General features: G+C 35.9%; 1 protein-coding gene across 1 annotated transcript in view; it reads left to right on the forward strand.

Annotated features, from left to right (window-relative positions):
• LOC141402730 (uncharacterized) overlaps window positions 1-15420 on the forward strand; it is a 57366-nt gene extending 41946 nt beyond the window's left edge. The window contains exons 5-7 of the mRNA XM_073984613.1: window positions 14679-14890; window positions 14990-15061; window positions 15214-15420. Of these exons, the coding sequence (XP_073840714.1) occupies window positions 14679-14890; window positions 14990-15061; window positions 15214-15348 (419 nt within the window). The 3' untranslated portion in view covers window positions 15349-15420. The remainder of the gene's footprint in view (window positions 1-14678; window positions 14891-14989; window positions 15062-15213) is intronic.
• The last annotated feature ends 1664 nt before the right edge of the window (window positions 15421-17084 follow it).

Below are 17084 nucleotides of genomic sequence, written 5' to 3' on the forward strand. Positions count from 1 at the left end.
TGGTTAACCGCAGATAGTTGCGGATGGTCATAGGGAATGGGGAAAAGGGTCAGGTGACTGTTTACCAATAGTTTGTTTTTAAAAACACGATTTTTATATGTTGAGTTTTGATCAACTTTTGGCCTATATTACTCGTATGTGCGACGATCGCAAATTTACTACTAAAATATATTATAAAAACCAGTCCATAAATTGTGAACAAAAAATTAAACGTTATTTTGCTTTGGCTGATGTAAAACAAATTATTTTAACTGTCGTTAGATTCTGTGGACACCTTAGATCAATACTGCACCAATAATTTTTACATAGGCGTATGTGATTTTTTTAAGTTTTGGCGCGCTATATCTGTATTTTTTCCACTGTTCGTTTGGCACAAAAAACATCAATGTGACTCCAACACGTGCCTTATTACTTTATACAAATATCTTGGATATACATATGTATATAACACAATTATGGGGTCAATTTATATAGTCTTCCATAATAAAACAAAAAACCATTAAATATTTTACATTTTCTCATCTATATATATAAAAGAGTAGTGAGGTGAGTGACTGACTGACTGACTGATTGACTGACTGATTCATCAGCGCCCAGACGAAACCGCTGAAGCTAGAAAGTTGAAATTTTGGGTGTAGGTTGCTGTTGGTGTGTAGGGGTGAGATAAGACTGCGTTTTTGGAAATTCGACCTAGAAGTGTACGAATAGTACTAAAAGGTACTAAATATGGTACCCTTTGTATTAGGCAAACGGTAAGAGCTAGAATTCTGAAATTTGGAATGAGGGTAACTGATGGAGAGCTAAAAAGATGTACCAACGGGTTTTTGGAAATTCGAACTACAAGGGTACGAAAAGTACTAAATGGTACTAAATTTAGTACAATTTGGATTTGTGTGAACGGATAGAGCTGGAATCCTGAAATTTGAAATTAGGGTAACTTGTGGAGAGTAACAAAGAAAGGTTTTTGGAAATTCGAACTATAAGTGCACGAATAGTACTAAATGGTACTAAATTTAGTACAATTTGGATTTGGGTGAACGGATAGAGCTGGAATACAGGCTATATGGTATAGAATTTTGTACAATTTGTGATTTTGTAAAGGGTAGAACTGGAATTTTGAAATTCGGTATTAGATTAGCAATTGGTTTTAGAGTGGAGGTAGGGAGGAGGTTTGGAAATTCCTACTTATTTATACAAAAACTACTAAATAGTCCTCAAATGGGTTTCAGAAGAACTGGTAAAACTGGAAAACTGAATTGGGGTTAGGATATATGGTAACATGGGGCGCCTTCGCCACGTTTTTGTTCAAAATGTTCTCATACCGACACCGTTAAAGTTTTTTCAAATATTATTTTTGGTACAAATATTAGCATATCTTGACTATAAGTTTTGATATATAAATGGTTATAATTTTGTTTTTAAAATATTATTTTTGAGAATTTACAAAATGTGTAAAAAGTGGCGAAGCCTCCCCACCCATGGGGCACCTTCGCCATCGATATTGAACATTCTCCAACGGACTCTAAAACTGTAATTTACCTTACTTCTTCCTCAAATATCAACGTCATGCAAAAAAGGAACATGTTTTCTATTGAATAATTAAAAATTATTTTAAAATTCACAAAAAGTAACCGATTCTAGCGGTTAATTGAAGTTGGTGCCTTGAATTTAGGTACAAAAATCATAATATAACTAAAACAAGATACGTTTAGGATAATATTTGATTTTAACTTCATATTATAGTGTGGTATATCTATGGTATAAAGAATTTAAGTTAAACATGACAAATTTCTAGCATTAACCCACCACGCCGCTATCATGGCGTAGGCGCCCCACCCTTTACATATTTCATAATATTAATATATTGACATTTGCATTTACTTGTTTCATGCGAATTATTGGGATTTATACTCTTCAGTAGTTGTTTTCTAACGTTATAAAATGTGCTTTTGATATCACAAAAGGTAAAGAAGATATCACAAAATATACCTACCATAAATATTTTTCCCAATACCCTGAAAATAGTAAACCGCGTGCGTCCGCTATCATACCTATGACACAACTGCCAACTTTTGGGAGATGATAGATCTTCATTCTTCACGGATTTTTTCTAGCACTTGTATTTTGCGAGAAAATCGGTGCTGGCGTAGCCGCCCCAGTGGCGAAGGCGCCCCATGTTACCATATGTTGAATATAAGGAAGTAATTTTTGAAACGTTTACCTATGTGTAGGAAAAGTTGGGTAACATGTTGATACCAAAACCATTTTAAATAGTTAAGGTACTAAATTTGGTGTTGGGTGTAGGAACAAAGCTGGGATTATATAATTTAAAAATACGCTATTTGTACAAAAAATACGAAATGGAAAAATATTTGTTATGAAGATCGCTCTAAAGTTTGAGACAAAGTTCTGAGTTTGAAAAATTGTACTGAATATTGCCCCATTGATTTGATGTTAACGCCAAGGAGTTTCTAAATAATGAACTGAAATTAAGTAGTCAAACGTGAAGTATCTTTTCAAAAAATGTTTTTTGTTCTGACCGCTTTGGTATGTAAATTTGAAAACGTGGTCTAATGCGACAATTTTGTTAACTAGAAGGTATTTACCCCTGATATTAAAAAATCCTAAATTGAAATGCCTTCAATGCCTTTTCTAACCTTTCATGCCACAAATTCCGAATTTCGGTAGGAAAATGTGCAGACGATCTTCAAAATACTCTAAATCTTCAAAATATCTCCTCTAATAAACGTGGATTGAAGTGGAGATTTTTTAAATTAAACTTCTATATCCTCTGAGTATTCAAGGCCCAAATTTAAAGAAAATTGGAAAATATACAATTGTTCTTCTTTAAAAATACACTAAGTCGAGAGGTACCGTTATATGGGGATATACGAAAACTATTCGGGTTCTGAGCGAAACTGCTAAAGCTAGAACCTTGAATTGTGAATGTGCGTGATTGTTGTTGTGAAGGGGTGAGATAAAGTTTAGTGTTTGGAAATTCGTACTGGAAGAGAATGCTGTGTTAGTGAAGGTGTAAAACCAGGAGTCAAATCTGAAATTTGCAATATGATACGTAGTTTTGGAAATTAGAAATAAAAAATATGGTAGCTGCGTAGGGATGCGATACGGCAATTTTTTTTTAAATTCTGACTACAATCGAAAAAATATTGGTAACAAAAATAGGTCTTAGTACAACAGAATCTCCAGTATTCACCATTCCCGTATTAAATATTGTTTATATATATTTCGTTTCCTTTCCGCATACGAAGTAGCGGGCATTTGCTAGTAATTCATAAAAACACATGTATGTTACATTACAGATACGTATATTATTTTCATTGTTCCAACAATACGAACTACTAAGTTTTACTGCTTCGTCCTTTTCAGTAGTACCACAAAGTAACAGGCAAAATTCTCGTTGATAGTCCACATTACCTTGCTATGAATAGTTTTTCTGTTATTGGTGCCGCCAATAATAATGATTTTGCACGAGGGGATTTTTAAACATCCTTATGACATCAATTAGTAACCTCATACTGGTGTTATGATAAATACATTCCATATTGAAAAAATCATAATAAAATTTGTAATTTGGCTACAAATACTTTTAAATGTGTAAATAAACATAGCTTGGAAAAAACCCTTAGTGATGAACAGTACTGTTCGCTACAAACAAAATAGATGGGTATTTTTTGTTGGTACTGGTAATATTAATGTGGATTGTATAGCAAATATTAAATTTTTCTGAATAATCTTTTTCCAAAAAATGCTAATAACATCAAAAAAAGTAAAATTATTCTTTACTCATTCATGTAAATGATTTTATAATTCACGATTTTCTTAAACAACATTATATTTTCTAGTAATTTTCTCAATATTTATAAACGATTAAAATGTAATTAATTTATACAATATTGAATTTTATTTATTATACTTGTCTTCTTTCCCAAGAAAGCTTAAAACAATTCATATTTCCTCATAATTAAAAAAACACATGTGTGGTACATTACCGGTGCGTTAGTGAACCGACCAGTGGTACACTACGATATTTTAGTGTACCGACTGCGGTACGCTACGATTTTTTAGTGTACCGACTGCGGTTCACTACAATTTTCGTTGTGCTCCGGTACGGTACGCTAAAATATTTTTTAGTGGTTGCGTACCGGTACGGTACACTAAAATATTTTTTAGTGATACCGTACCTGGTACGGTACGTTATTTTAGTGTACTGTTTCTTTTCGAACACTGGCAGTAAGCGGCGCAATTAGGACAACACCAACGAGGGCATTAGAAACTATTATATATGTATATACACCCAATTGAAATCCAAATGAGATATGAAGCGGCCGTCGCAGCTATCAGTCTTAAAGCCATGGACGAGTGGATCAGTAGGTACCACGTAACATGCCATCAAAACATTCTACGGGTAACAACGGGAGAGTCAATGGATAACATTGTATCAGGCCGTATACCTGAAACAATTGTAGCTGCCTCATGCGAAGCATTAATTCCAGACAGAGACTCGTGGATTGGCGGAACTCTAGCACAAATGCCGACAGTAAACTGTTGTTATACAGACGGCTCCATGCTAGGTGGGAGAACGGGACTGAGTCTTTTTATTGAAGAACCAGAGACCGAAATATCTCTTCGTTTGTCGGATCACAATACGGTCCATCAAGCGGAGATCCGAGTGATTACAGAGTGTCTGAACTGGCTTAATGCCAACAGGACAGGAAAACTGCAATCAAAGCAATAACATCAAGACAGTAAAATCACAAACAGTCTTGGATTGAATAAATTCGTTCAACAGTTATTCTCAACATGGCTCGGTGTGTATGATATGGGTTCCGGGACATGCGGGGAATAGAGGTAATGAGATAGCAAATCCTCTGGCAAAAATGAAAGGGAATTAGCAACAGTAAATTTAGAGAACGCAACGCAATGCAAAAACTTGGGCAAAAATGTCCACTTATCCCTATGGAATAGAGACGAAATAGGGAAAACCCACAAAAATCCTATGGGGACACCCAAATGTGGACAAAAATAAAAACCTATTACTGTTTGGTAAGACATAGTTAAGTAGATTTACAGGTGTCCTTGCAGGTCATCTGGGTTTACAAGCTCATCTGCACAAAATTAATTGTGTAGACAACAGCATATGCAGGGCATGCGGAGAAGATGACGAAACACTGGGGCATTTTCTCTGCCAATGCCCCGCTTTTACAAACACCAGATACCAGTTTTTAGGTAACGACACAATACCAGATCTTAATCAGAAGACCTGAAATAATTACGGGATTTTGTTATGGGCACAGAGTTCCTTAAATAAAGTACAATAGAGTCCCCTTCTTCAAAGAAACCTTGTCTAGAGCGCACAACAGGCCTATTTCTGGCTTAAGTGTATGTATGGGCATGTGGCGATTACTCGCCCCTCTTTTTAACCCAACCCAACCTAACCCAAATAAAAAAATTGCAGTCCTTCGGTGGAATATTGACGAGACAACCTTCAGAATAACGAAAATCGGGAGGTACCGTTCTATGGGGGCTATATCGAAACGTAAACCTAAAGCGGGAGTTTCAGTCAAAAAGGCTTTTACCTCTAACAAAGACTAAATACCAAATTTCAGCCATTTCGGTTGGTTGCTGTGTTCACAACCTTCAAAATACCGAAAATCGGGTGGTACCTTTCTATGGGGGCTATATGACAAATTTCATATGGAAAGTTTAATACCTTAAACGAAGAGCAAATACCAAATTTCAGCCGTTTTTGAGGAATATTGAGGCCACAACCTTCAAAATACCGAAAATCGTGAGGTACGTTTTTATGGGGGATATATGAAGGCATTGACCTATGCCGACCAATTTCTGGAGTAAAGTTTTATACCCTTACCGAAGACTAACAGCGTGTTTTTGTAAAATGTTTTTGCCCATTCGTTCGTCGATTTCATGAACGAAGACACAATTTGGTTTTCATAGCGGTTGACGTTTGTATTCGTGTGACAAACAAATGAAAGCTTTTTATTTTCGTAATTTTTTTGGTTTTCGTAACAAAATCAGACGAACGAATACGTCAAAAATAAACGAATGGAAAAGACCCATCGTTTTGAATGAAAATTAAATAATTTGAGTAATAAATGGCACAAAACACACGCAAACTGGAAGGGAATTCAATTTTATTTATTTTCATAGAAGCACACGCGTATATGTACATCCGTTTCTTCATATTATCACAATTATTTTTGGGCAAATTTGATTACATTTTTTTCTTATTTTTTGTTGGTCATCTGTTTATCGGGGTTGCCATTAAGTAGCAAATTTTACGTGCAGATGCCTATGCAAAATTCACAAAATAAGTATCATGGAAACCCTGAAATATAAAAGCTTTTATGAAATAGACGTAAGCTTTTAGATAAAAACGAATGGTTCGTAAAATTTTACAAGAACCAAATTTTGAACGTATACGTTTTAGTACGAACGGTTCGTGTGACAGGCAAGCATTTTTACAAAAACACCCTGTAAGTACCAAATTTCAGCCTTTTTGGTGTGATAATGAGGCTAAAACCGAAGACTAAGTACCAAATTTCAGCCTTTTTGGTGTGATAATGAGGCTAAAACCGTCAAATTACATTAAAATCGGGTGGAACCGTTCTATGGGGGCTCTATGAAGGCGTGGACCTATACCGACAAATTTCATATGGAAATACCAAATTTCAGTCATGTCGGTGGAATATTGAGGCCACAACCTTCAAACTGCCGAAAATCAGGAGGTAGCGATCTATGGGGCCTATATGAAGGCGCGGACTTATACCGACAAATTTCTGGGAGAAAGTTGTATACCCCCAACGAAGACTAAGTACAAAATTTTAGCCGTTTCGGTGTGATAATTAGGCTAAAACCTTCAAAATACCGAAAATCGGGTGGTACCTTTCTATGGGGGCTATATGTAGGCATGGACCTATACCGACAAATTTCATATGAAAAGTTTAATACCTATACCGACAAATTTCTGGGAGAAAGTTTTATACCCCCAACGAATACTAAGTACAAAATTTCAGCTCTTTCGGTGTGATAATTAGGCTAAAACCTTCAAAATACCGAAAATCGGGTGGTACCTTTCTATGGGGGCTATATGAAGGCGTGGACCTATAATGAAAAATTTCATATGTAATGTTTAATATTCCGTTCAATATTCCGTTTCTGAGGAATATTGAGGCCATAACCTTGAAAATACCGAAAATCGGGTGGTACCTTTCTATGGGGGCTATATGAAGGCGTGGACCTGTACCGACAAATTTCATATGGAAAGTTTGATACCTTAAAGGAAGACCAAATAGCAAATTTCAGCCATTTCTGAGGAATATTGAGGCCTTCAACCTTCAAAATACCGAAAAGCGGGTGGTACCTTTATATGGGGGGCTATATGAAGGCGTGGACCTATACCGACCAATTTCTGGGGTAAAGTTTTATACCCCTACCGAAGACTAAGTACCAAATTTCAGCCTTTTTGGTGGGGTAATGAGGCTAAAACCTTCAAAATACCGAAAATCGGGTGGTACCGTTCTATGGGGGCTATATCAAAACGTGGACCCATTTGCAATACCAAACATCCTAGGAGTAATAGAAGCTTCTATACCAAATCACAAAACTCTATATTAAAAATTGCAAGTTGTATCTTTATTTCAACAGACGGCCAGACGACATGGTTATATCGACTTAGAAATTTACCCTGATCAAGAATATGCATACATTATAGGGTCTCCGATGAATATTTCGAAGTGTTACAAACGGAATGACAAATTTAATTATACCCTCCATATTATGGTGAATGATATAAATACGGCCGTTGTGCCACAAAAAATTAAGCCGTGTGTGAACGAATAATGCAAGATCGCCATGTTATATACTGTGAGATAGAACCATCCTTGGACATTTCTTCCAGTAACTAACATTTGATATTGCATGAACAACTGGCAGCAAAAATGGATTTTTCTCGTTAGATTCAACAAAAATGGACAATTGCTGAAAAAGTGGCTCTTGTGGATTGGTGCAAAGGAATTTAAATAAAAACGATCGTTGTGCTGCAACCGACGTTTATATGATCGTAACAGGCGACGAATCAAACAGGAATCGACTGCTTAGGTCTTCGAAATCGAGCCAAATCCGACGAAAGTTGTTCATGTAAGAAGCACTTCGAAGCAAGTGGTCGACTGTTTCTTTGGCAAAACTATACAGCTTCCGAAATGTAGGACGATTAATTCTGAGTGGTACTCTACAATTTGCTTGCAAGAAGTATCCTGAGAAATTCGAAAAACGAATAAGGGAAGACGAATCATTCTGCATCATGACAATGCGAGCTCTCACACCTCGATTCAAACCAGCGCCTGTTTGACCGGACAAAACGTGGAATTGATGGGTCATCCGTCGTACAGTTCTAACTGGGGATCCAATGACTTTATTTGATTCCAGCATATCAAGAAACAGGTATATAAAAACATGGAACAATACCGGAAATTTTAAGGTGGGAAGTTTTATACCACCAACGGAGATGAAATATTAAATTTCATCCGTTTCGATGCGGTATTAATGACGCCACCTTATAATACCGAAAATCGGGAAGAACGCTTATATGGGGGTTATTTGAAGAAACTGGCTTATACTGCTATTTCTCTTCTGCAATATTTTATACTCCCATGGCAATTTAAATACTAAATTTCAGCCATATCGGTGGTATATTGAGGCCACAACTTTCAAAATACCGTAAATCGGTAGGTAAGATCCTAAGGGGGTATTTGAGGACGTCGACCTATATATTTTGGCAGTATAGTATAGCTAAAACCTTCAAAAATACCAAAAATTGGGAGATATTGTCCTATGGGGACTATATGGAATGTTTTATACCCAAATGAAGACTAACCACCAAATTTCAGCCATTTCGGTGGAATATTGAGGCCACAACCATCAAAATACCGAACATCGGGAGGTACCGTCCTATGGGGGCTATATGAAGTCGTGGACCTATACCTACAAATTTCCGGGGGAAAGTGTTATAAATACCAATTTTCAGCCATATCGCTGCGATAATGAGGCTAAAACCATCAAATACGAAATAAGTGTTTTGGAAACTTCCATCTCTGTTATGAACACATGTTAAATTTTGTTTCGATCTGGCAACTCCTTCATATAGAAACAGGTGTTCAAAAAAGACGGATCCGCAATTTTTGTACAATGGAAAAATTAGAAATGCGTGCTGTCATTAAATATTTACATAAAAAAGGTTTATCGCGACAAGAAATTCATAATGATATGATGAATGTGTTAGGTGAAATTGCTCCTTCAGTAAAAAATTGGGTTGCTGAATTTAAACGCAACGCATTGAAGATGAACCACGTAGTGGACGTCGAAAAACAGCAACAACAACATAAATTGTAGCCAAAGTGCATGATATGGTATTAAATGATCGACGAATAAAAGTGCGTGAAATTGCTAATATCATGGGCATCTCAAATGATCGAGTCCATTTAATTTTGCATGCAGAACTAAAGATGAAAAAGCTTTCTGCAAGATGGGTGCCGCATTTGTTAACAGTCGATCAGAAACGCATAAGAACGCATAAGAACATTTCTCAAGCTTGTTTGGATTGTTTTAAGCGAAATAAAATGGATTTTAAGCGTCGTTTCATAACTGTTGATGAGACATGGATCCACCACTATACTCCAGAGACAAAAGAACAATCCAAACAATGGACTGAAGCTGGAGGAAGTGCCCCAAAGAAGGCAAAAACAACTCAGTCGGCTTGTAAGGTTATGGCAACGTTTTTTTGGGACTTCAAAGGTATTTTATTGATTGACTATCTGCAAAAGGGTAAAACAATAAATTCAGAGTACTATTGCAACCTTTTGGATCAATTAAATGTACAAATTCGAGAAAAACGTCCTGTCTTACAACACAAAAAAATAATTTTTCATCAAGACAGCGCACAAGAGTGGCTAAAATCAACGAATTAAAGTACGAGTTGCTTGACCACCCACCTTATTCTCCTGATTTAGCTCCCAGCGACTTTTACTTGTTCCCAAATCTAAAAAAATTCCTTGCTGGCAAGCGTTTTACCTCAAATGAAGATGCAATTACAGTTGTAAACCACTATTTTAAAGACCTTGAGGAAAACTATTTTAATCAAGGGATAGAATTGCTAGAGATGGACAGTGGGTAAATACCCAATGGGTAAATACCCAATGGGTAAATACCCGGTAAATTGGGTAAATTGGGTAAATACCGGGTAAATACCCATTTGTGGGTATTTATTTGGGTATTTATTATATTGAATCGCCAATACAACATCTTAGACCCTATCTCTGGGTTAAGTTTTAAAATCGTTTCAAAATGGATAGTTTTACAATACTTTAAACTAGTAGGTAAATACTTGGGTAAATACCCGAGTATTTACCCAAGTGTTGGGAAAAAACTCATTAACTGCCGAACCACTTGGCGTAGGCTGACAAAATTTGGCTCAAATCTTATTTATATCAAGAGAATATCTAGCATTGAAAATAGGGTATCTGGGTTCATATTTTGATATAGCCCCCCTATAACCGTACCTTCCGATTTAAGGTATTTTCTGTCTATTAGCCTCATTTTACAATAAAATTGGCTGTAGTTTGGCACAGTGAGTTCTCAATGTGTAGAAAATATCCTTGCAAAAATTTGTCAACATAGGTCCACGTTTTCTAATAGCCCCCATATAAGGGTACCCCGATTTAGAGTATTTACCCAAATTTTGGTTAAAAACTCTTTAACTGCCGAACCACTTGACGTAGGCTGACGAAATTTGGCTCAAATCTTACTTATATCAAGAGAACATCTAGTATTGAAAATGGGGTCTCTGGGTCCATGTTTTAATATAGCGATTTAAGGTATTTTTAGCTGTTAGCCTCAATGTACAATCATATTGGCTGAAATTTGGCACAGTGAATTCTCTATTTGTAGAAAATATCCTTGCAAAAATTTGTCAACATAGGTCCACGTTTTCTAATAGCCCCCATATAGGGGTAACCCGATTTCGAGTATTTACCCAAGTGTGTGGTAAAAATTCATTAACTGCCGAACCATTTGACGTAGGCTGACAAAATTTGGCTCAAATCTTTCTTATGTGAACAGAACTTCTGGTACTGAACATGGAGTCTCTGGTTCCATGTTTTGATATAGCCCCCATATATCCGTACCTCCCGATTTAAGGTATTTTTTACCTATTAGCCTCATTGTAGAATCATATTGGCTGAAATTTGGCATAGTGAGTTCTCAATATGTAGAAAATATCCTTGCAAAAATTTGCCAACATAGGTCCACGTTTTCTAATAGCTCCCATGTAGGGGTACCCCGATTTCGAGTATTTACCCAAATGTTGGGTAAAAACTCATTAACTGCCGAACCATTTGACGTAAGCTCAAATCTTTCTTATATCAACAGAACTTGTGGTACTGAACATGGAGTCTCTGGTTCCATGTTTTGATATAGCCCCCATATATCCGTACCTCCCGATTTAAGGTATTTTCACCTATTAGTCACATTTTACAACCAAATTGGCTGTAATTTGGCAGAAGGAGTCCTCAATGAGTATAAATTATCCTCGCAAACATTCGTCAACGTAGGTCCACGTTTTTTTATAGCCCCCATATAAGGGTACCCCGATTTCGAGTATTTACCCAAATATTGGGTAAAAACTCTTTATCTGCCGAGCCACTTGACGTAGGCTGACAAAATTTGGCTCAAAACTTGCTTATATCAATAGTATTAAAGGTGTTGAAAATGAAGTCCCTGGGTCCATGTTTTTGCAAAGCCCCCATATAGCTGTACCTCCCGATTTAAGGTATTTTTTACCTATTAGCCTCATTTTACAATCATACTGACTGTAATTTGGTACAGTGAGTTCCCCATATGTATAAAATATCCTTGCAAAAAATAGTCAACGTAGGACTACATTTTCTTGTAACCCCAATATGGGTTTCTGAAATCGGGAGTTACGGCTATATGGGGGCTATATCAAAACGTGGACCCAGAGAACCCATTTTCAATACAAAATGTTCTCTTGATATAAGTAAGATTTCAACCATATTTCGTCAGCCTGCGTCAGGTGCTTCGGCCGTTAAAGAGGTTTTACCCAAGATTTGGGTAAATACTCGAAATCGGGGTACCCTTAAATGGGGGCTATTAGACAACGTGGACCTATGTTGACAAATTTTTGCAAGGATATTTTCTACATATTGAGAAAACACTGTGCCAAATTACAGCCAATTTGGTTGTTAAATGTGGCTAATAGATGAAAAGTACCTTAAATCGGGAGGTACGGCTATATGGGGGCTATACCAAAACATAGACCCAGGGACACCATTTTCAATACCTTTAATATTATTGATATAAGAAAGTTTTGAGCCAAATTTTGACAGCCTACGTCAAGTGGTTCGACAGTAAAAGAGTTTTTACCCAACATTTGGGTAAATACTCGGGTATTTACCCAAGTATTTACCCACTTGTTTAAAGTATTGTAAACCGTCCATTTTTAAACGATTTCACAGCCTATACCCTTCGTCAAGTGGTTCGGCAGATAAGGAGTTTTTACACAATATTTGGGTAAATACTCGAAATCGGGGTACCCTTATATGGGGGCTATAAGAAAACGTGGACCTACGTTGACAAATGTTTGCGAGGATATTTTACACTTATTGGGGACTCACTCTGCCAAATTACAGCCAATTTGGTTGTAAAATGTGGCTAATAGGTGAAAAATCCTCAAATCGGGAGGTACGGCTATATGGCGGCTATATCAAAACATGGACCCAGGGACTCCATTTTCAATACCTGTAATACTATTGATATAAGAAAGTTTTGAGCCAAATTTCGTCAGCCTACGTCAAGTGGTTCGACAGTAAAAGAGTTTTTACCCAACATTTGGGTAAATACTCGGGTATTTACCCAAGTATTTACCCACTTGTTTAAAGTATTGTAAACCGTCCATTTTGAAACGATTTCACAGCCTATACCCAAGAATTGGGTGTAAGATGTTGTATTGGCGATTCAATATAGTAAATACCCAAATAAAAACCCACAAATAGGGAAAAACCCGGTATTTACCCACCGTGTGGGTATTTACCGGGTAAATACCCGGTAAATACCATCTCTAAGAATTGCTAGAAAAGCGTTGGGCTAAGTGTATTGAAGTTTCAGGAGATTATATTGAAAAATAAAAATATTTTTGAAAAACTAACTAATCTCTTTCATTGATAGGCTAAGAAGTTTCCGAACCACCCTCGTATAAACATTTTATGGTAGAAATATTTCTTAACCTCTGGAAACACAAAATACAAACTTACAACCGATTCTGTGGTCAAATGGACAAATACATTCAAAATATCTTAAAGTGACGTTATATGGGGGCTTACCAAAACGTAGACCTATATAAACAAAATGTGGTAGAAATATTTTTTAGTCTCTGGAGACACAAAATGCCAAATTGCAACCAATTCGGTGGTCAAATGGGACAAATATCCTAAAATTTCCTTAAAACGACGACGCGTCACTTTGTATGGGGGCTATACGAAAACGTGGACCTACATAGCCCGCTTTCAATACCAAAAGTCCTACATACAAATAATAGATTTTACCAAAATTTCATCCACCTACTTCAATCCGTTCGGACGCTAGAGTGATTTCCACAGACGGACAGACGGACGGTCATGCACGCTGATCAAGAATATATATAGTTTGTGGGGTCTACAATGATGATTTCGAGGAGTTACAAACGGAATGACAAACTTAATATACCCCCATCCTATGGTGGAGGGTATAAAAAGGAGTTGTAAACCATTTTCGTAGCCAGAAGGTGCTGCAAAAGCGTTCAAAAACCATGTTTTGGAGGTGTCTAAATCGGAGTGGAAAAAGGGATTATAAATCATGCTGGAGACTACTTAAGAAAACAATAAATCTATGTTTGATGGTAAATATTCGCGTTTTCATTGTTAGGCCAGATAGATATCGTTCAGCCCTCGTACACCAGTCTGTCCAGTACAGACAAATTCCATACATGAAATGTATGGGTGTAGTAGTAACGTATGGGGATGCCGAGGTAGATTTACTTATAGCCTGTTTATGTATGTTGACCGAAAGGTTTCTTGCGCTTCCGAAGTGAAAAAAAAAAATTAATTTTCCTATCATGTAAACACCGTCGAAACGAAATCTATGCGACCGACAAGCCATACGAAATAACACGCAAACGTACACTTTTCCATGTAAATTTGGGTTTATGTATGTATTTCGAAAGGACTGTCTTTTGTAGAAAGAAAATGTCAAAATCACTCACTTCCCAACTAGCATTTGGAAGATTGTTTTTTCAAAAATCACATTGAGGAATCACATTTTCTACTGAATTGATTATTAATTGGATGGTGTGTTCCCAGATGATAGAAAACTCACTTGCAAAAAACAATCCATATACATATATCCAGGTCCAGTCGTCCAGCCATCAGTGTACCGGTATTGCCCACTTTATTTCGAGGTTTTTTTTTTGTAAAATTTTCGAATTTCTGACAGTGCTATAATTTGGTATTATGTCTTCTCAGAGGATACAAAAACCCAATTCAGAATATTCCGTTCTGATTATCTTTTCACTTTTTTCCACTCTTCATTAGATTACATCGCACCAATTTGCCTACCCGAATCATCGACATTCCTCACCCAAGAATTTGTTGGTATGAATCCATTTGTGGCCGGCTGGGGAGCGAATAAACATCAGGGAATTACGTCGAACGTTTTGATGGATGTTCAAGTGCCAATTGTAAGCCGACAGTCGTGTGAGCAAAGTTATCGCACCATTTTTAATTTCGTGCAATTCAGCGATAAGGTTGGTTGGTGGTTCATTTATTCGCAAACGCAATTCGTTAAAAAAAAAAACAAACAACACAACATTGTATAAAAATATAATTTAATTTGTATTATTTAGGTAATTTGTGCTGGTAATTCCAATGTGGATGCATGTCAGGGGGATTCCGGTGGTCCGTTAATGATGCCACAGGTAGGTTTGTAATAAAAACTTTGTATGTTATTAAATATCTCACTCACATGTATTTCATTGATGGCTACTACATGGAAGATCGTGCTGAATCATCATCTGTATTATGTTTGGGAAAATTTTGTTTGAATTGTTTTTTTTTTTGCCTTTTGCAGTTGGTTGGATCTACATATCGTTACTTTTTACTTGGTACCGTTTCGTATGGCTATGAATGTGCCCGCACTGGTTTTCCCGGTGTTTATACGAGAGTTGCTGTCTACATGCCATGGATAAAACAAAATATGATTTAAGTTTACGTGTTTAAAGAAAAATATGTATCAGATTAAATGTATGTAAGTAAATATCGTATAATGTGTAACAAATATTCTGGGAGTTTTATTGAATTGGAAAATTCTATTTTTGTTTATTGTGGAAAAACCTAAAATCAATAATCGGTCTTATTTAGTACTCATGCTGGAAATGTTCATACTAGACCACTGGTGTGCACGGCCATCCACTGGTGGTTTTTGTAAAATACTCTTAATTTAATTAATTCAACAACACTTGGACGTTTAAGTATTTTTTGTAATAATTTGTAATAAATATTAATTTGTAGCACGATTTTAGGTAACATTAGAGCTTAAAAATGTCTAAATATGTAATGAAACAATAAGAAAAATTAAATATTAATTCTCTCTTAAATTTTCTCTTTTCCTATTTTGCTCACCATTGTACTAGACGTAGATAATAGGGATCAATGACGATTTCATAGGCATAATGGCCCAAACATTGTGGGCGATATCTGTCTGCTGTAAAAACATAAGGGTCTTTCTGAGTAAATTCAGACATTTGTACAAAAATGATTTTTGATTTTCTTTATTTTTGGCTGTTTTGATTAGGGTTATGACTTTTTACAACCTCGTATCCCTGTATGATATTTTGATGAGTTTTTACGTAAGATTGCATAAAATATTAATTATAAAGTGATCCGACAAAAAAGCTTCCACATAAAAAGCTTTTAAAGATTTTATTTTTCAGAACTTTTGACAATTTTTAGAAGTCACTTTAAGCAGATATTTAACTGAAAACAATGTATAGGGGCACACGACATAACCTAAATGACATAACCGTTTGTTTCTCACTAATTTTATCATCGTATTATATATTATACATAATTTTATATTATATAACATTATTTCATATATCATAAAAATTAAAAGTTTGTGCGGGAACTTTTTTAAAATTTAAATGAAGTAAGAAAAACATTTTTTTCATATCATAGAATTTTTAAGAAACAAAAAATGTTTTTCATAGTGGTTTGTGCGGAACCTTTTTAAATGGTTTTATTTAGCTCACCCCGTTTGTTTTATTTATTATTTATTCTTGGGTCAAATTTAGTAATTCAAATTTCACCCTCTTCCTGTCAACCGATTAATCTGAAATTTTGTATACACTTTGGATTTTGGTGACAATACAATTATATTTATTCATTATCATTATAAATTCAAGATGGCGGCCGCTACAAAATAGCGGATAACGTAGGTTTTATCAATCGCATCAATATGGGTATCAAATGAAAGGGCTCAAAAAGCTCAACAACAATATACTATAAAAAATTGAAATCCAAGATGGCGGCCGCTACAAAATGGCGGATAACGTAGGTTTTATCAATCCCACCAATATGGGTATCAAATGAAAGGGCTCAACAAGCAGAATACAATATACTATAAAAAATTGAAATCCAAGATGGCGGCCGCTACAAAATGGCGGATAACGTAGGTTTTATCAATCCCATCAATATGGGTATCAAATGAAAGGGCTCAACAAGCAGAATACTATAAAAAATTTAAATCCAAGATGGCGGCCGCTACAAAATGGCGGATAACGTAGGTTTTATCAATCCCATCAATATGGATATCAAATGAAAGGGTTCAACAAGCAGAATACAATATACTATAAAAAATTGAAATCCAAGATGGCGGCCGCTACAAAATGGCGGATAACGTAGGTTTTATCAATCCCATCAATATGGGTATCAAATGAAAGG

This window comes from Musca autumnalis, unplaced genomic scaffold (assembly GCF_047663935.1).
Source record: "Musca autumnalis isolate F117 unplaced genomic scaffold, ASM4766393v1 scaffold_4, whole genome shotgun sequence".
Classification (NCBI taxonomy): Eukaryota; Metazoa; Arthropoda; class Insecta; order Diptera; family Muscidae; genus Musca; species Musca autumnalis.